Source organism: Dasypus novemcinctus, chromosome X (assembly GCF_030445035.2).
Source record: "Dasypus novemcinctus isolate mDasNov1 chromosome X, mDasNov1.1.hap2, whole genome shotgun sequence".
NCBI lineage: Eukaryota > Metazoa > Chordata > Mammalia > Cingulata > Dasypodidae > Dasypus > Dasypus novemcinctus.
In genome coordinates, this window is record NC_080704.1 from 179,551,844 (window position 1) to 179,571,004 (window position 19,161).

The 19,161-nt window shown below is 54.3% G+C and overlaps 1 protein-coding gene across 1 annotated transcript; it reads left to right on the forward strand.

Moving 5' to 3' along the window:
• Positions 1-5,861: 5,861 nt before the first annotated feature.
• PNCK (pregnancy up-regulated nonubiquitous CaM kinase) lies at positions 5,862-13,274 on the forward strand. Its single transcript, XM_058292274.2, is given in 13 exon segments — positions 5,862-5,932; positions 6,620-6,689; positions 6,889-7,020; positions 7,219-7,293; positions 7,391-7,457; positions 7,459-7,530; positions 7,651-7,774; positions 7,859-7,934; positions 8,019-8,131; positions 8,211-8,289; positions 8,378-8,465; positions 8,616-8,760; positions 9,119-13,274. Coding segments are annotated over 11 exon segments (1,032 nt in total). The 5' UTR covers positions 5,862-5,932; positions 6,620-6,621; the 3' UTR covers positions 8,754-8,760; positions 9,119-13,274.
• Positions 13,275-19,161: the final 5,887 nt, after the last annotated feature.

Here is a 19,161-nt window from a genome sequence, read left to right on the forward strand (position 1 = left end):
AGGGCAGGATGGAGAAGGGGCAAGGCGGGGTCTGAGAGCCAGAGGGCAGGATGGAGAAGGCTGGGGCAAGGCGGGGTCCAGGGGTGGTGACCTCCAGGGGCGGTGACCTCCAGATCTCGCTTGTCTGAGGGCCAGAGGGCAGGATGGAGAAGGCTGGGGCAAGGCGTGGTCCAGGGTCACTGGCCGCCAGGTCAGGGAGCTGTCACCTCCGTGGGTTCAGAGGCTGCTGCAAGAGTGGGGAGGGAGGTGGCTGGTCGGAGGTTGCTGGAGAGAGATGACAAGGGACAGGTGGCTGCTGCCTCTACTCCATGCCCTTGGAGCCCTGGGGGGAGGGGGAGGGAGAACCCCACCTCTGGGTGGGCCAGCAGCAGGCATCCCAGACTAGGCGGGGCCAAAACCTCCTTCTCCCTTCTCCAGTCTTCCCTAGTGCCAGCAGTGGCACCACCCCAACTCAGCTGTGCAGACCCGAGGGTCCCCTCGGACCCTCTGCCGCTCAGATCTAGGCCCTCCTTTCCAGGACCACACCCCCACCAGCCAGCTCCTGCCCCCCTCCCCCACCCCCAACAGGGCCTGCTGTTCCCTCTCCAAACTCTTCTGGAAGCTGCCCACTTCCAAGGCCAGCCCCTGGGCCAGGGCTCCAGGGACGCGCTTGAACTGACCTTGTCCTCTCCCTCCTTCCCTGCCCTGCTGGCCTCCCCCTCATCCTTCTGGACACACCTCTGGGGTGGGGGGGGGGGGGAGCCAGGCGAGCTGGGCTTCTGCAGTCCTGGGTGGTCTGTCCCCGAGTCCCTGAGCGGAACAAAGGCCAGGGGGCCGGGGCCCACCGCCACCCCTGGGCCCCAAGCAAAGTGTCCCCGGACCGAGGCGGGAGAGCCGCGCCCTCCCCCAGCAGTGTCTGGGGAGCCGATGGCCTTTTAGACCCCCATTCAGGCGAGGGAGGAGAGGGGAGGGGAGACCTGCGGAGGCCAGCCAGAGGGTCCCTGCTGGTCCCAGGAGGCCCGGAATTGGGGGGCGGGCTGGGTGGGAGGCGCCCGCCCTGGGGGAAGCGCTTAGCTTAGCCGGGCAGGACTGAGGCAGCTGGAGATGGAGTGGCGGCGCCTGCTCTTCTGGGGCCTGGCCGTGCACAATGGGCTCTGGGAGGAGAATTAGCGTGAACAAAGGGGAAGCGAGAGTCCACCTTGAGGGGCTTTGTACTTCAAACTCCTGGGGAGGGGGCCGAGGGGAGCAGAATGGGGGCGAGGCCAGGAAGGGGGGCACCGGGCCGGGGAGGGTTGGCCTGGCCCCCCCACCCAACCCGGGTACACAGATCGCCTGAAAGGACTTTTTGGTTTGTCTTTGTTCTGTTTGTAAAAAAACCTTGTGTTTTCCAGGAGTTTGAGCTGGACAGAAAAATCGTAGAGCTCGTCCGGCACGTCCCCCACCCGTGCCCCCATCGACATCTTGCATCCGTGCGCTGCCTTTATCACGTTTATCACCGTGGAGCGACCAGGCGGACGTGCTGCTCTCAACGCAAGTCTCTCCTTTACTCACGTCCGCTTTCTCTCCCAGAAGCCCCTGTTGTGCCTCAGCGTCTCGCCTCCTTGGGCTCCTCTGGGCTGGGCTGGGGGCGCCGGGTGGCCTTTCCTGGGCATCCAGGACCTGGGCGGTTTTGAGAAGCACTGGTCGGGGATTGTGTCGAATTTGGGAATGTGATTGGTGCTTTTCTCACGGGGGCAATGAGTTCTGGGGGGTGCCGTTTTCACCACATCATCTGCCGGGGCTGTACTCTCCACACTCCGCCTCCCTGCCGGAGGTCGCGTTTGTCAGATGTCCCTTTTGTCCCCCTTCCCGTACTGCCTTCTCTGGAAGGAAGTCACTAGGCCCGGTCCCGGCTTGAGGAGTGGGCATGTACACTGCCCCCTCCTTGAGGGGGCCCGGTCTGCGTGAATGATCTGGAATTCTGCATGAGATTCAGCTACTTTCCCCCCATTTTTTGGAGTCACTCAGTTATAGCAACGTGGACTCACGGATATTTCTTTTATGCTTTTGAGTTATACTCCAATACTGCTTTATTTTTTTGCTCAAGTTGTTCCATCTTTGGCCGTTGGGAGCCCCCGACATTGGCCGACCTCCATCATCGCGCGGGTGTTTAGCCCTTCCTGAACTTTCCGACACTGTAAGATGCTTATCTTGTTATATTTCCTGCCTCAGTCGGAGATTCCACCATTTCTCCAAGGAATTGTTTATTGGAGAACAGTATTAGAAAGCACGATGGGGGAAGTGGATGTGGCTCAAGCAACTGGGCTCCCATTTACCACAAAGGAGGTGTAGGGTTTGATGCCCAGCGCCTCCTGGTGAAGGCGAGCTGGCCCGCGTGGTGAGCTGGCCCACACGGAGTGCTGCCATGCGTAGGAGTGCTGCCCCGTGCAGGCGTGCTGGCCCACGGGAGAGCTGGCGCAGCAAGAGGATGCAACAAAAGAGACACGGAGGAAAGAGAATAAGAGACGCAACAGACCAGGGAGCTGAGGTGGCGCAAGAGAACGATCACCTGTCTCCCACTCCAGAAGGTCCCAGGTTCAGTTCCCGGAGCTGCCTAATGAGAATCCAAGCAGACCCAAGATCACACAGTGAACGGACACAGCAGACAATGGAGGGGGGGGGGGAGAAATAAAATAAAAGAAATCTTTAAAAAATTTAAAATAAAAAAAAATAACAACAAAAAAAAGAAAGCACGATGGTGGGCACTGGGTGTGCTGATTGCCACTGGGGTGTTGTCGCTTTCTAGGCCCTCTCGGCTGGCAGAGCAAGGAAACGTGTGTGTGTACCAATCTGTGCAAAATACACATATCTATAAATAATTCCCTATGCACCTGCAATTTCCTGAGCTAAACATCACCCCATGGATCTTTCCAGCTTTCTCTTCTGGCTTGTCTGTCACCTCCTCCTCCAATGGTGAGAGGCCTGGCTGCTGCCATCCACGCCTGTTTCGTCCGTTGTTCAATTCCTGCATACAGGTAGAGAAGCTGCAGGATTGCTGAGCAGTACCCTTGCGGAAAACAACTCTATCGACTAGAGGACAGTGCTTGTGTGCAGTTCCATTTGCCTTTGGCCTTAAACTCCACTTACAGCCCCCTTCACTGAGGCGGTCTCACACCTGTGTAAGACCCTTAGGTGCTCTGGTCACAGTCCGCGTCCCATCCTGAGACCCCCCCCCCCGACCTCCTAAATGATGAGTTTTCAATTTGCGTGCATTGAGCTTCCCTCTTTCTGTCCTGTGGGTTTGGAAAGATGACTAGTGTCGTGTCGTCGCCATTACGGTATCAGACAGAATGGTGTCACTGCTCTTAAAACAAACAACCAAAAACCTCTTCGCATCCCCTAGACAAACGGTACTCCTTCTCTCGAGCTCCTGGCAACCACCGCTCCGTTTACCATTTCTATAGTTCTGCCCTTTCCAGAATGTTACATAGATGTCATTGTACGGTACGGAGCCTTTTTTTTTTTTTCAGACTGGCTTCTTTCATTCAGTGGTATGTATTTACAATCCATCCATTTCTTTGCCTGCCTCGGTAGCTCTCTCGGAGAGCTGGTGGGTATTCCATCGTCTGGGTGTACCACAGCCTTGTCGAGCCATTTACGAGTCGAAGGCCATCTCGGTTGCTTCCAGGTTTTGCTGCTGATGAACAAAGCCACTCTAAACGTTTGGGTGCAGGTTTTGGGTGGATGTACATGATGCATCGGGTAAACACCTAGGAGAGTGCTGGCTGGATTATCTCAAGATGGATGGTTAGCTTTATAAGGGTAATATCGCCTCTTCTCCAAGGCCAGTGGCATCGAAATCACCTCCAGGGTCCATTTCAAGCTCTGCACACTGGCTGTCCTTTCGCAGGCTGGCTCTGGAAGTGGGACCGTCCCTTCTCGCCTCCACTTGTCATTCACTGCCCCTCAGCGGGCTCCCATTGGGCCACCTAGTTCCACAGTCTTCACACCATCAGACGTCTCTGAAACACACATATATGTATAGAAGTCACATTTCTTTTTATAACCTGTGACCAGGAGCCTCTGCGAGGTTTTTGCTTCTGGCTTGACCAAAGCAGTGTCAGCGTGTTAGATGCTTTGATGAATAATAATGAGACGAGCAATTAAGTCGGGGCTGGCGGGGCACTTCTGTCCTGCTTTTCTCGTTCAGATGTAAGCCTTAGGAAACCCTGTTCGTGTTGAAAAGCAGTTGGGAGTGGGGGCCTGGGGTGGTCTGAAACAGTCTGTACCCCCAGAATAGCATGTTCTTAGAGCTAATCCATTCCTGTGGGTGTGGCCCACCCCAACAGGATGGGTCTTAATCCTCTTACCCGAGTCCTTTCTAAACTGAAGGGGAACGGAGAGAGAGACAGCCACGGAAGCAAGAAGCAGAAAGCAAGGAAACCCGGAAAGAGAAGGGAGGGGCCAGCCACCGCTGCCACGTGCCTCGCCATGTGACAGAGGAGTCCCGCATCAGTGGCAGCTGGTCCCCAAGAAGCCTTGTGGGATGATGCCTTGACGTGGACATTTTCATGGCCTCAAAACTGGAAACTTGGGAGTAAATTTCCAATGTTTAAGGCAAAACCATTTAACGGTATATGGCTTTAAGCATTATGTCATTAGGAAATGAAAGCCGGGCCCCAGAGCCTTCTTTTGTGGACTGGGAGGTGTGATTGACACCAGTTTTTGGACAGTTGAGATCTGGAAAGATAGTTGTTCTAAAGCCCTTCCTGCAGGCAGACTTTATGCCCCGCCAGCCCTGCCGAGATCCACGTTCAGCTGGTCACGCCTGGACCTCGAGACTGGGCAGAGCCCCTGTGACACTGGCCTGCGTGGACATGCTCCTGTCAACAGCCAGGACACCTATCCCACCATCCCCGGCGGGGCCCGGCTCTTCCAGAAGAGGCGCCGAAACCACCACAGGCTGGACAGGGGGGAATTCAATGGTTGGGTGAAGGACTGAATTCAGCTCCCCAGCGGAGACACGCCCTCTGGGAGCAGAGGCTTCGGTGAGAAAGGCAAGATGCAGAAGGTGATGGCTGCTCTGCAGACGGGGCAGCCTCAGGTGCTGGACAAACTGGCTGGGGCAGGGGGCAGGGGAAACCTGCTTGAGGAATTGACCTTGGGCTGAGACCTGATGGAGAGATGGAGCAAACCAAAGGAATAATCTGAGCAAAGGGCATTCCCGGCAGAGGGGCAGCCAGTGTGAAGGCAGGTGCATGAGTGGGGGTTCAAGGAACAGGTAGGAGGCCAGCGGGGCGGACGGAGAGTGCTTGGAGCATGGTCAGATCGTGCAGGGACCTTAGGCCACTGTAAGGACTCATGCTGTGACTTGGAGTGACCTGGTGAGCCACAGAAGTGTTTCGAGCTCAGGGGTGACAAAGTGAAGAAAGGGACTGCTGGCAGCTGGGTGGAGTAGGGACTGGGGTAGGGGTAGGGAAGAAGCCAGGGGCCCTGAGAGGAGGCTGTTGCAGTCGTGCAGGTGGCGCTCAGGACGGCTGGGACAATGGTGGCGGGAGTGGCTGAAACGGGTGGAGACTGTTTTTAGACCCTATGACCCGGGAGACGCCTGAGGGCAGGGACCAAAGAGCCAGGCCAGCACGTGGGCGAAGAGGCACAGGAAGATCCCATCAGTGCAAAGGCCCTGGGGCAGGCCCCGCCTAGCTGCCGGCTGGCTGAAGCCAGCAAGAACTGGCATGAATGACGGAATAAGGAGGCGGCGGAGGCGAGCCCGCGCCTGGGCGCCTGGGGATTGCCTTACAAGGAGCCCTGGAGCGCCACCGCCGCCGCCCCGGCGCACTGTGCCACCGCGTGCTCGGTCACCGGGCGGTACGGCGTGGCGCGCGCGGAGGGGGCGGGGCCGGCGGGGGCGCGGGCGGGGGGCGCGGCGCGCGACGGCCACTGTGCGCGGCTACGCTGCGGCAACGGGTTCCAGGTGCGCACCTGCCGATCCGGGGCGCGGGGGTGGGCGGTGCAGGGCGGGGGGGGGGGGGGGGGGCGCGGCCGGCAGGTCGCCCGGGCGGGGGAGCCCCGCGGCCGCCGCAGCCCCCGCGCGCACACCTGGCACGGCCGGGCGCACGCCGCCGCCGCCCCCCGGCCCGCACGCGCGCGGCCCACGCAGCTCCGGACGCGGCCCGCTTGGCTGCGGAGTCCCCACCGGAGCCGAGGGCCCGGGGTGCCTGGCGGCCGCGTGGGCTGCCGCGGCCAGGACAGGTGGTTGTGTGCAGGGGTCGCAGGTGCATCTCGGGCGGGTTGGTGGTCTGGGTGGCGCGTGCCCGTGGGCGCCGTGCCCTGGGTGGCGGGTCTAGGCATGGGAGCAGGTGCGTGGAGCTCTGAGCGCGGCGATGTGGGTGGGTCCGGAGGGGCTGCGGCAGGAGTGCAGGGAGCCTTCTGGAAAGGGCCGGTCACGGCTGGCTTGGATGCGTGGAGACGGGGGTGGGGGGGTGGGCTCAGGGCGCTGACCGCCGTCGGGGGTGCCAGGGTGGGGGGCACCGCGGATCGCGGCCGTCTCTGGGGGAGGGGGAGTGTGGACCTGGGCTGCTGGGCAGGGGCGGGGGAGGGAGTGGCCCCTGCCTCAAGGGCCTCCCTCCACCTCGCCCTCGCCCCCGCCCCCGCCCCGCAGACATGCTGCTACTCAAGAAACAGACAGAGGACATCAGCCGCGTCTATGAGATCCGGGAGAAGCTCGGATCGTGAGTGTGTGGTGGGGGTGGGCGCCCAGGGCCAGGAAGGGCTCCGGGTCTCCTTAGCGCCCTCAGCGGGGCCCCCTCGCCCGCCCCACCTCGGCCCTCTCCCCTGCCCTGCCCTCCCCTTCCTTCTGCTCCGCCTTCCCGTTCACCCGCTCCCCCCACCCTCCCTCTCCCCTCCTGCCTCCTACGTGTCTGCTGGCAGGGGCGCCTTCTCAGAGGTGGTGCTGGCCCAGGAGCGCGGCTCCGCCCACCTTGTGGCCCTCAAGTGCATCCCCAAGAACGCCCTTCGAGGCAAGGAGGCACTGGTGGAGAACGAGATCGCTGTGCTCCGCAGGTGAGGGCAGCAGCCTGCGTCCTGGGGCCGGGGAAGGGGGCAGAGGGTGGCAGGAGGAGCCACGGCTTCCCAGGGGGCCTCCCCCAAAGGGAGCACCTCCAGATCCTGCGTCCCAACCAAGCTGCAGAGATGCCGAGAGGGGGCCACGGGGGCCGCAGCCCGTGGCTGCCCACACGCGGCTGCTGCTTGCCCTTGCAGGGTCAGCCACCCCAACATCGTGGCTCTGGAGGATGTCCACGAGAGCCCGTCTCACCTCTACCTGGCCATGGAGCTGTGAGCGCGGCCGGCCCCGGGCCGGGAGTGGGGGTGGGGGGAGCCGCGGCCCGGGCCTGAGGCCTGGGGGTCAGCGCAGCCCGCTGGCGTCCCTCAGGGTCACCGGAGGCGAGCTGTTTGACCGCATCATGGAGCGCGGCTCCTACACGGAGAAGGACGCCAGCCCACCTGGTGGGCCAGGTCCTGGGTGCAGTCGCCTACCTGCACAGCCTGGGCATCGTGCACCGGGACCTCAAGGTGCCCGCCGGGGCCCCGCCCGCCCCCCAGCACCCCTGCTCTCTGAGGCGCACCCTGTGCCAGCCTCGGACCCCTGCCGGGGCTGACCTCACCCTTCCCCTGTGCCCATGTGTGCCCCAGCCTGAGAACCTCCTCTATGCCACGCCCTTTGAGGATTCCAAGATCATGGTCTCCGACTTCGGCCTCTCCAAAATCCAGGCTGGCAACATGCTGGGCACAGCATGCGGAACCCCCGGATACGTAGGTGAGTGAGCGGGGCGGGTGGAGGGGCCCGGGGGTGCCTGCTGCGGGGCAGCGGGCCCACAGGCACCTGCCTCTCCGGCCCCAGCCCCAGAACTGCTGGAGCAGAAGCCCTACGGGAAGGCGGTGGACGTGTGGGCCTTGGGGATCATCTCCTACATCCTGTGAGTGTGCTCCTTCTACCTGGCTGCCCCTGCCCGGGCGGGGCGGAGGGCCGGGCACCCGGGTGACTCGCCTGTGGCTGCCAGGCTCTGTGGGTACCCGCCCTTCTACGATGAGAGCGACCCCGAGCTCTTCAACCAGATCCTGAGGGCCAGCTATGAGTTTGATTCTCCCTTCTGGGATGACATCTCTGAATCAGGTGACCTGCGGGGCTCCCCGGCCCCGGGGGCGGGGCGGGGCGCCGAGAAGGGGTGCTGACGGGGCTTCCCTGGCTCTAGCCAAGGACTTCATCCGGCACCTCCTGGAGCGGGACCCGCAGAAGAGGTTCACCTGCCAGCAGGCCTTGCAGCATCTTTGGTGAGCAGGACCCCTGCCGCACGGACGCAGGACTGCGGGGACCCTCACAGGGTGCCTCCCTGCTGACCCTTGGCCTTTCTTCCCCCAGGATCTCTGGGGACGCCGCCTTCGACAAGGACATCCTGGGCTCTGTCAGCGAGCAGATCCAGAAGAACTTCGCCAGGACCCACTGGAAGGTCCGTGTGGCGCGGGCTGGTGAGCAGGGCTCGGGGCTGGTTTCCCCGTCCCCCAGGCGGAGGCTGGGTGCCTGGGCTGCCCCGTGGCCACTGTGGTCCTTGGCAGTGCCGGGGCCGGGACGAGACGTGACCGCCCCTCTCTTCCCACAGCGGGCGTTCAACGCCACCTCGTTCCTGCGCCACATCCGCAAGACGGGGCACAGCCCAGAGGGCCAGGAGGCCCCCGAGCCGGGAAGGGCCTGCCACACCCACCCGGGCCTCTGGACCGGACCGCCCCCCCAGTGGTGATGGCCAGGTTCGTGGGCGTCCCTGCACCCCTGGGCAGCTGCTCCTTGCTGACAGCTTGGGAGCTCAGAGGCCACCATCCAGGGAAGGGTGACCGCGGCTCCAGGCAGCCAAGAGCTAAGCCGGGCAGTTGGCAGACCAAGATGGTGGCCGGAGAGGAGGAGCGGGGAGGGCGGGGGGGGGGGGCAGAAGGAGAGGGGCCGGTGGGACCTCCACTGGGCAGGGGGTGGGTGGAGGAAGGCCAGTGGGCACTACTCCCGAGAGCTTTCTCAAAGTCCAAGGCTTGATGGGGACTAGGGGGGCACAGAATGGGGGTGGGCACTTCCTGATTGCCCCTCCCCTGTGCTTCTTCCCCTCCACCCCAGCAGATGCCCGAGGTCCAGTGGCTGGCAGATCGGCCCCCCAGATACCTGTCCCCTGGACCCCATCAGCCCCCACCCTGTCCCCCACCCCGGGGCTGGCCTCTGCTGGAGAGCTTGAAGTGCGGGGGGCTGGCACCCGGGGCAGCCCGCATCTGCCCCCAGGCGCTGCCCTCGCTGGCAGGGGCTCCCTCCTCGCGCCTGCACCCCCTGCAGAGGCCGAGGAGGCATTGGCATGCAGGCTCCAGGGCCCGCCTCTCCTGCACCTGTTCTGTGCTTCGCTGAGCGTGGGTGGTCTTGCTTGTGCCGTGGCCCTGCAGCCCCCTCCAGTTTCCCCCCAACCAATAAAGACAGACAGAGCAACGTGCCAGCAGTGAGGGTTAAGGGGCAGGGATGAGGTGCGGGTGGAGGGGGCAGGTGTCACCTGAGGGATGGAAGCCCCCTGCCCGCGGGGCCTGGCCCACTGCCACCCCAAGCCTTCCTCCGCTCCCCTCTGTCCCAGCCCCCCAGAGCTCCAGGCCCTGCGGCCTCTCCACACACCTGGGCTCCCCTGGAGGAAAACGCGAGCTGCCATGGAGACTGCCTGGGGACCTTGTCAGGCCCCAGCAGGGTGGGAGCTGTCCCCTCCTCCACCCTGCCCCTCGCCGCCCTTCCCTGTGGCCGCACAGAGGGCGTCCCCAGCACTCACCTCGTCGCCCAGGAGGTCGGTGGCCCCAGCCTCTGTGGGGGGACCAGCCCCTTGACCGGGAGAAGGACCCGCGGGGTCCTCGCCCGAGTTGTGTGGGGGCTCTGGGACCCAGGGACCCAGCCAGAGGAGGCAGTGCCCTCCAAGTTCTGGGTGAGCCAGCCACCCCTCCCTTCTCCCCAGTCGATCCCGGACCCTGGGGGCAGCTCGGCCTGGTGACTCCCTGGCCAGCGTCACCAGCATCTCCAGGAGCTGGGTAGGGCTCACCAGGGTCCCCAGACCTGCCCTGCTCTCCCGGGCCTTTCCATGCTCCCCCTGAGGTAGAGTGGATATGTCCTGCGGTGGATCCTGGGTCAATCTGTGTGGCCCTCTGACTGTGGTAGGGAAGGGAAGGAAGGACTGTCTCCCTGCCTCCCGATTGGCGAGCCTGGTGAAGCCCCTCTCCTCCAACTCCCGCTGCACCCGAGCAAGGCTCGGGGTCGTGGGCTCAGTGGGGTTCGGGGTTGGAGCCGGTTCACCTTACCCTCACCCTCACCCTCACCCTCAACTCACCCTCACCCTCACCCTCACCCTCACCCTAACCTTCACCCTCACCCTCACCCTCACCTCACCCTCACCCTCACCCTCACCCTCACCCTCACCCTCACCCTCACGGGCCCTGGGGGAGGCTTGCAGGGGCTGGGCAGCTTCCTCCTCTCCTCCCATGGCCACTTCGGGGCCATCCTTTGCTCCAGGTTCTGGGGAGCTCACCTTTCTCTGTCCCCCCCAGCGACCAAGCTCCCTGCCCCGGGACTTCCCCTTGGGGCCATCCTGGCGTCCCACTTCCCCAGACCCTTTCACCAGCAGCTCCCTGGCTGCCTAGCCATAGCAGCGATCTGCGTGGGGATCAGAGCAGGAGCGCCAGGCCCAGTCTTCCAGAAGGATTTGGCACTTGCTCAGAGCGGGCCAGGTCTACCAGTCCAGAAGGCCTCTGCGTGCCAGGCGCCCCAGCTCCCTGACATGGCATGTGATTTGGCCTCCTGCCAGAAGGGGGCACCCTGGTCACGTCTTTAGCTGTCCATTAGCCTCCCCTTCTAAAGCACCTTCAGTGCCCACACTCTTCCTCTCCATTGCCCCTCCCACATTTCTGCCCGGGAGAAGTCTTCCCTTGAGGAAGAAGTCCTGTCTTGCCCATCTGGGAGTGGGACCAGAGAGCGGGGACCCCCAGGTCAGGGCAAGGTGGCTCCCATCTTGAGACCGTGCTATCCGATGAGGGCAGTCTGTGAAGGGCAGTGGGCTGCGTGGCCTGGGAGAGAGGGCATTAGTTTAGCCAAAGGCGAAGGGCTGCAAAGGGGTGGAGGGGGACTGGGTGGGTAGTGTGTGTGCGAGAGCATTTCAGGCTGGGGCAGCAAGGTGCTGAGGTGTTGAGGCCGGCTGCTGGGGGCCCATGCCCAGCCTGGCTGCCTGAGGAGTTGAGGGGAGTTGGGGGTTGACCCTATGAGCATTGGGGAGCTGAGCCATCAATGGGCTGTTAGCCACTGTTGTTTTTCAGTTTGGGTGAGGGCCAAGCCCCTCTGGCGTGGCCTGGCCTTCTGGGGCTGTTGGGGACCTGATCAGAACTGAGGAAGGAGCCCTTGTGTGCATCACATGAGAACATTGTCCCCCCGGTTCTGAACCACATGGGGTTGGTCACACCCAGTCGGAGCAAATCTGGGGGTGGTGAGGGTGCCAAGGAAGCTCACCCTGTTGGGCCACACTGGGCGTGGGGAGCCCAGGAAGTGGTCCTGAGAGCTCTTTCAGGGGAGAGTGGTTAGGCCTGGGTGATGGAGGACAGGGCTTCAGGGATGACCACGCATTTCTGGGGAGACGATGGAGCTGTTTGCTGAAGGGTCTCCGCTATGGTGGCTAGGGTTTGGGGGAGGGGTACTTAGATGGTTTAGGACATGGTGAGTTTGATGCTTCTGAAGTCTCTAGTGAGCATTTACTATGTCAGACATGGTTTGGGAGAACTTGACATGTATTAACTCAAACCTCACCCATGAGATAGCTCCCATCATCATCCTCATCCTCACTTTACCCTCAGGGAAACTGAGGCATAGAGGAGATAAGTCATTCAGCCAAGGCCACCCAGCCTTGTGGCAGGGTGAGGCCTGTCTCCGGACAATCAGGTTCCAGAGCCCACTATCTTGACCACTGAACTCTCTTGCCTGCCTCCCCATTTGGGACTTGACGATTGTATGGGGAGTTGAGAGGAAAGGCAATTTCTTCTCCACCCTTCTCTTTGCGAGTGCCAACTATCGAGTCTGATGAAGAAAGAACACCAGGCTGGTGGGGCAACCATCCCTGGATTGGGTTTGGGCCTTGCAGGTGGTTTGTGTAGCCTTTAAAGTCTGCTGTGCCTCAGTTTCCTGGGCTGTTAAACAGGAACCCTGAAGGCCGTTCCACAATGGGGGTGGGGAGTGGGTAGGGTCCAGATCCTAAAAAGATCCCTACAGTATTCAGTGGGAGGGATGGCCCGGAAGTGGGGACAGGTCTGGTGGCAGGTCTAGGGTCCATGTGGGGAGCAAGGCAAGAGACGTAGAGGGCCTGAGCCAAGACAGCTCGCACGGGACTGGAAATATGGAGCTTGGTCACGGTGGCCGGAACAGGAGGGCAAGAGAGTCAAATGTGCCCAGGTTCTAGCATGAGCACATTGGAGGGGAAGGAGGTGGTACTCAGGAGAGGAAGGAGCCAGGCAGTGGCTGGGTTGGGATCATAGGCCAGGTTCCTTGCTGCCAGACACTTTGGGCACTTGATCCTTCCAGGGAGCCACGTTCTCCACCCAACCCCGGCTGCACCCAGGCCTCCCTATCTCCATCCCCTAATCCCAGATGGGCGAGAGAAGAACAGGGTTTGAGAAATAACAACCTGGTTTTACTGTTGGATGGGGTTGGGAGAGGAAGTGGCTGAAGAAGAGCCTGCAGAAATGGGCCAGGCCTGGACTCTGCTGAGCTCTAAGTACCGGGCTCTCAGAAACTCAACTTTCTCAAGAGGGCACTGGGGTGGGGGGTGGCACTGAAAAGTTGGGTGCAGGACAGTGACAGGATCAGGCTTTTGCATCAAAAGAGTTTTACAATCTTTTTCAGCCCCCTCTGGCCCCTCTTGATAAATACAAAAAACCCATGTCTTTTCTCCAGATCTCCTCCCTCATACCCCACAGAGATTCTGAAAGTTCCATCCATCCTGGGGAAACAAATCTTGCCCCAGATGATTCCCCGAGTAAAGACCCAACTGTTTTGTTTCTCCTTGTAGTTCCCTTACTTTAAATATTGTGAAGCTATATTATTAAGTACATATGAGTTTAGAATTTTTATATATATTCAGCTAAACTGAACATTTGAGCAAATACAGTGACGTGAGAGCGAATGTGACTCAAGTGCTTGAGCTCTCGCCTCCCACGTGGGAGGTCTTAGGTTCAGTTCCCAGTGCCTCCTGAAAAAAAAACAAAAATAACAAAACAAATGAAAAAAACCAACTCGGGGATGCCAATGTGGCTCAGTAGTTGAGCACTGGCTTCCCACATACAAGGTCCTGGGTTCATTCCCCAGCTCCTAGTACCTAAAAAAATATATATATATATATAGTGACATGTTTTAGTGCTAGTAATACTTTTTGCCTTATAATCTATATTTTGACTTAAACTTTTTAAAAAAACTTGAGATATGATTCACATCATAAAATTCACCCTTTTAAATTGTACAATTCAGTTGTTTTTAATATATTCACAAAGCTGTGCAGCCATCACCACTATCTAATTCCAGAACATTTTTATCATCCCCAAAAGAAACCCTGTACCCATTAACAGTCATTCCCTATCACCCCCTAACTCCCCCCACCCCCCCAGCCACCGACCACCACTAACCTGTTTTCCATCTCTGTGGCTGTGCCTATTCTGTGCCTTTCATGTAAATGGAATCATACTTTTGTGTTTGGTTTCTTTCACTTAGCAAAATATTTTAAAGTTCACATTGTAGTATATATCAGAACTTTCTTTCTTTTTATGCCTATATAGTGTACCATTGTATGAATATACCACATTTTGTTTATCCTTTCATCTGCTGATGGACATTTGAGTGCTTTGTATCTTTTGGCTCTTTTGAATACTGCTGCTCTAAATACTTGTGTACAAGTTTTTGCATGGACATATGCTTTCACTTGTCTTGGGTACATACCTCAAAGTGGAATTGCTGGGTCATATGGTAACTATGTGTAACTTTTGAAGGAACCACCAGCTCTTTTCCAAAGTGGCTGCACCATTTTACACTCCCAGCAGCAATGCACAAGGGTTCCAATTTATCCACATCCATGCCAACGTTTGTTTTGTCTGTCTTTTTTATTCTGTCTCTTTGTATCTTTATTTTTTTAAAAAGATTTATTTATTTCTCTCCCCCCCCCACCCCGGTTGTCTGTGTCCATTTGCTGCATCATCTTCTTTGTCCGTCTTTGTATCTTTATATCTGTGTGTCTATCTAATCTATCTCTGTGTGTGACGAGGTATCTAATTATGACTTTGTTTTAGACTTCTTCGATAACTAATGATGTTGAGTATCTTTTCATGTGCTTATTGGCCATTTGTGTAACTTTGGAGAATTTGGCCATTTTAAAATTGGATTTTTTTTCTTGTTAAATTGTAGGAGTTATTTATGTATTTTGGATATTAAACCCTTATCAGAGATGCGGTTTGCAAATATTTTCTCCCAGTCTGTGGGTCGTCTATTCACTTTCTTGATGGTGTCCTTTAAGATGTTTTAATTTTATCCACTTTTTTGGTTGCTTGTGCTTTTGTTGTTATAACTAAGACACTATGGCCTAATCCAAGGTCATGAAGATTTACCTGTGTTTTCTTCAGAGTTTTAAAAAATTTTTTAATTTAATTTTTTTCTCCCCTCCCCCTCTCCTGCCCTGCTATTTTTGCTGTCTATGTCCATTTGTTGTGTGATCTTCTGTATCTATTTCTCTTTTTGTCTTCTCTTCCCGGCTTTCTCTAGGATTCGCTGGGATTCGATCCTGGGACCCCTGATGTGGAGAGAGTTTCCTTGTCAATTGAGCCACCTCAGTTCCTGATCTCTACTGTGCATCACCTTGACTCTCTGCTTCGGCTCTCTTTTGTTGTGTCATCATCTTGCTGCGTGTTTCACTTGTGCGGGCACTGGCTCACTGCATGGGCACTCAGCTTGCTGCATGGGCACTTGGCTCACCATGCGGGCACTGGATCACAACGTGGGCACTCGGTTCAGCACATGAGCACTCAGCTCACTGCGCGGGTACTCGGCTTACCATATGGGCACTTGGCTCGACGCACAGGTACTCGGCTTGCCACACAGGCATGTGCAGGCACGCTTTCTCTTCTTTTTCACCAGGAGGCGCCAGGGATCAAAACTGGGTCTTCCCATATGGTAGGTAGAGGCCTCATTACTTGAGCCACATCTGCTTCCCTCTTCAAAGAGATTTTATAGTTTTAGCTCTTATATTTAGTTTTTAAAATCCATTTTAAGTTAATTTTTGTATATGGTGTGAGGTAGGGGTGCAATCTTATTCTTTTGAACATGGTTATCCACTTGCCCCAGTATCATTTGTTCAAAAGAGTGTTTTTTTCTCATGGAATTGTCTTGGTACCCATGTGGCAAGTCAATTAACCGTAATATAAGGCTTTATTTCTGGACTCTGGTCTATTCCACAGATCTGTCTATCCCTTTAGCATTACCATGCTGATTTGGTTATTGGAGCCTTGTAATTAAAAACAGATTAGCAAGTATGACTCCACCAACATTTTTCTTTTTCAAGATTGTTTTAGCTATTCTGGGTCCCTTGGATTTCCATATGAATTTAAGGTCTGCTTGTCAATTTCTGCAAAAAAGTCAGCTATGATTTTGGTAGTGATTGTGCTGAATCAGTAGATCAATTTGAGGAATATTGCCATCTTAACAATATTGAGTCTAACATTCCGTGAACACAGGATGCCTTGCCATTCAATGATATTATACAGTTTCCAGAGTACAAATCTTCCACTTCTTTTGTTAAATTTATTCCTAAGTAGTTATTATTTTTGATGGAATTTTTCTTAATTTCATGCTCAGATTGCTTTTTGCTCCAACCTAAAAAAAAATATGAGGAAGTGGTGGTTGGCCCAGTGGATAGGGCATCCGTCTACCACATGGGAGGTCCGCGGTTCAAATCCCGGGCCTCCTTGACCCGTGTGGAGCTGGCCCATGTGCAGTGCTGATGCACACAAGGAGGGCCCTGCCACGCAGGGTGTCCCCCGCATAGGGGAGCCCCACGTGCAAAGAGTGCGCCCCGTAAGGAGAGCTGCTCAGCACGAAAGAGAGTGCAGCCTGCCCAGGAATGGCGCCGCACACACGGAGAGCTGACACAACAAGATGACACAACAGAAAGAAACACAGATTCCCGGTGCCGCTGATAAGGATAGAAGCGGTCACAGAAGAACACACAGTGAATGGACACAGGGAGCAGACAACCGGGGTTGGGGGCGAAGAGGAGAGAAATAAAAAAAAAATCTTAAAGAAAATGTTACCAGTTTCATTGAGGTATAATTTACATATAAAATCCACCCATTCTAAGCCTACAATTCAGTGCTTTTAGTAAAGTTATTGAGTTGTGTAACCATTGCCAAGCTCCAATTTTAGAAGATTTCATCATTCCAAGAAGTTATTTCGTGTCCATTTAGAGTTAATCCCTGCTCCCGCCCTCAGCTGTAGATAACCACTGGTCTGTTTTCTGTCTCTATCGATTTGGCTTTTGGGGACAGTTCAGAAGATGGAATCATACAATATGTGGCTGTTGGTGTCTGGCTTCTTTCACTTAGCATCGTGTTCTGAGGTTCATACACTTTGCAGCATGTATCAACTGTTCATCCCTTGTTCTTGCTACATGGAATTCCACTGGATGGATATATCACCTTTTAAAAACCCATTCACCAATTGATGGATATATGGATTGTTTCCAGATTTGAGCTATTATGAATAATGCCACTGTGGATGTTGGTGTGCAAGTCTTAGTGTAGACACGTGTTTTCATTTCTCTCAGGTAAACAGCAAGGAGTGGAATTGCTGCATCGTATTAGAAATTTGTGTTTATCTTTTTAAGAAATTGCCAAACTGTTTGCCAAAAGTAGCTGCACAATTTTATGTGCCCACCTGGAATCCCACAGGGTTCCAATTTCTCCAGATCCTCACCAACACTTGGTATTTTCGGTCTTTTTGATTAGAGCCATTCTAATGTGTGTGAAGGGATACCTCATTGTGTGTTTCAATTTGTCTTTCCCTAATGACTAATGATGTGGAGCATTTTTTCATGTGCTTGTTAGCCATTTGTTCTTTAATGAAATGTCTGTTCAAATACATTGCCCATTTTAAAAATGGGGTTGTTTGTCTTCTTATTGAGTTGAAAGAGGTTTTAATATAGTTTTGGATGTCAATTACTTGTCAGATATATGATTTAAAAAATTTTCTCTCCTTTTTGTTTTGTTTTTTTTTTAGGAGGCACTGGGGATTGAACCCGGCACCTCATACATGGGAAGCAGTTGCTCAAACTACTGAGCTACACCTGTTCCCCTCTCCTGTTCTTTTTTTAAACATTCTATAATAGACCACTTTTTATTTATCTATTCACCAGTTGATGAACATTTGGATTATTTCCACTTTTTGTCTATTATGAATCATACTGCTATGCCTATTCCTATACAAGTCTTTATATGGATATCTATATATTTTTTTACTTTTTAAAACCAATCCATTTAATAATATGTATTTTTTTTTGGTAAAGAAAGACTTTATTGGACACACAGAAGAGAGTGTAACTCCTCCAACAGTGATTGTATTCATCAGCCAAAAGGGGTGCTGATGCAAAGTACCAGAACCCCCTTGGCTTTTTAAAAATAATTTCATTTTGTACATTTAATAATTGAAAATATAAATAATTAAGAACTAAACAGAAAACACAGTTGAATAAAAACATCCATTTCTCAATTAAAGGCAGAGGATACATATACATTTTTTTTTAATCATACAATATGTTTCACGATATGTTTGGTTCATTGTAACGCAATCATGCAGTATTTGTCCTTTTGTGTCTGGCTTTTTCTTTAGTTCTATGGCTTGTCTTTCCATTTTCTTAATGGTGTCTTTCAAAGCACAAATGTTTTTTAGTTTTAATAATAAAGTCCAATTTATCATTTTTTTTCTTTTGTGGATTATGCTTTTAAGTGTCGTATCTAAGAACTCATTGCCTGATCAAAGTTCATGAAGATTTACTCCTGTGTGGCTTTTCATTTTTTTTCTTTAAGAGTTTTATAGTTTTAGCTCTTAAACATCTAGGTCTATGATCCGTGTGCATTACTTTTGCTTTATAGCGTGAGGTTCCAAGTTCAATTTGTGTGTGTGCGTGTGCATTTGCCATTGTTCCAACACCACTTGTTGAAGACTGTCCTCTCCCCTGTTGAATTGTCTTGGCACTTTGCGAAAAATCAGTTGAACATAAATTTTCAGATGTATTTCTGGACTCTCATTTCTGTTCCCTTGTTCTATAAACCTACACTTCTGTGGGTACCACATTGCCTTATTAACTGTGGCGTATAAATAAGTTTTGAGATTGGGTAGTGTAAGCCCTCCAACTTTGTTCTTCTTTTTAAAAATTGTTTTGGCTCTTCTAGGTCCTTTGCTCTTCCACATAAATATTAGGATACAGTTTGTCAATTTCTTCAAAAGTCCTGCTGGGATTTTGAGAGAGAGTGCATTGAATTTACAGATCAATTTTGGGGGAAATTACCATCTTGGTAATATTGAGGTTTCAGATCCATGAACATGAAATGTGTATCCACTTATTTAGGAATTCTTTCATTTCTCTCAGCACAGTTTTGTAATTTGCAGTGTACAAGTGTTGCACTTCTCTTGAAATCATCCCTAAGTGTTTTGTAATCTTCAATGCTATTGCAAACGGAATTTTTTCTCACTTTCAAATTACAATTGCTCATTGCTAATATATAGAAATGCAATTGATTTTTTGTTTTGTTTTATTTTTAGGAGTTACCAGGGATCGAACCCAGGACCTTGTATATGGGAAGCAGGCGCTCAACCACTTGAGCTACATCCACTTCCCGATTGATTTCTGTATATTGATCTTGTATCCTGTGACCTTGCTAACCTTATCTGTTAATCCTAGTGGTTTGTGTATGTGTATATTCTTTGGGATTTTCTCCATACAGGATATGTCATCTGCAATTCAAGAGAGTTTTACTTTTTCCTTTCCAATCTAGGTTTCTTTCATTTCTTTTTTTCTTCTTTTCACTGCTTTCCCTTACTGTGCTAGCAAGAACCTCTAATCCAGGGATTTG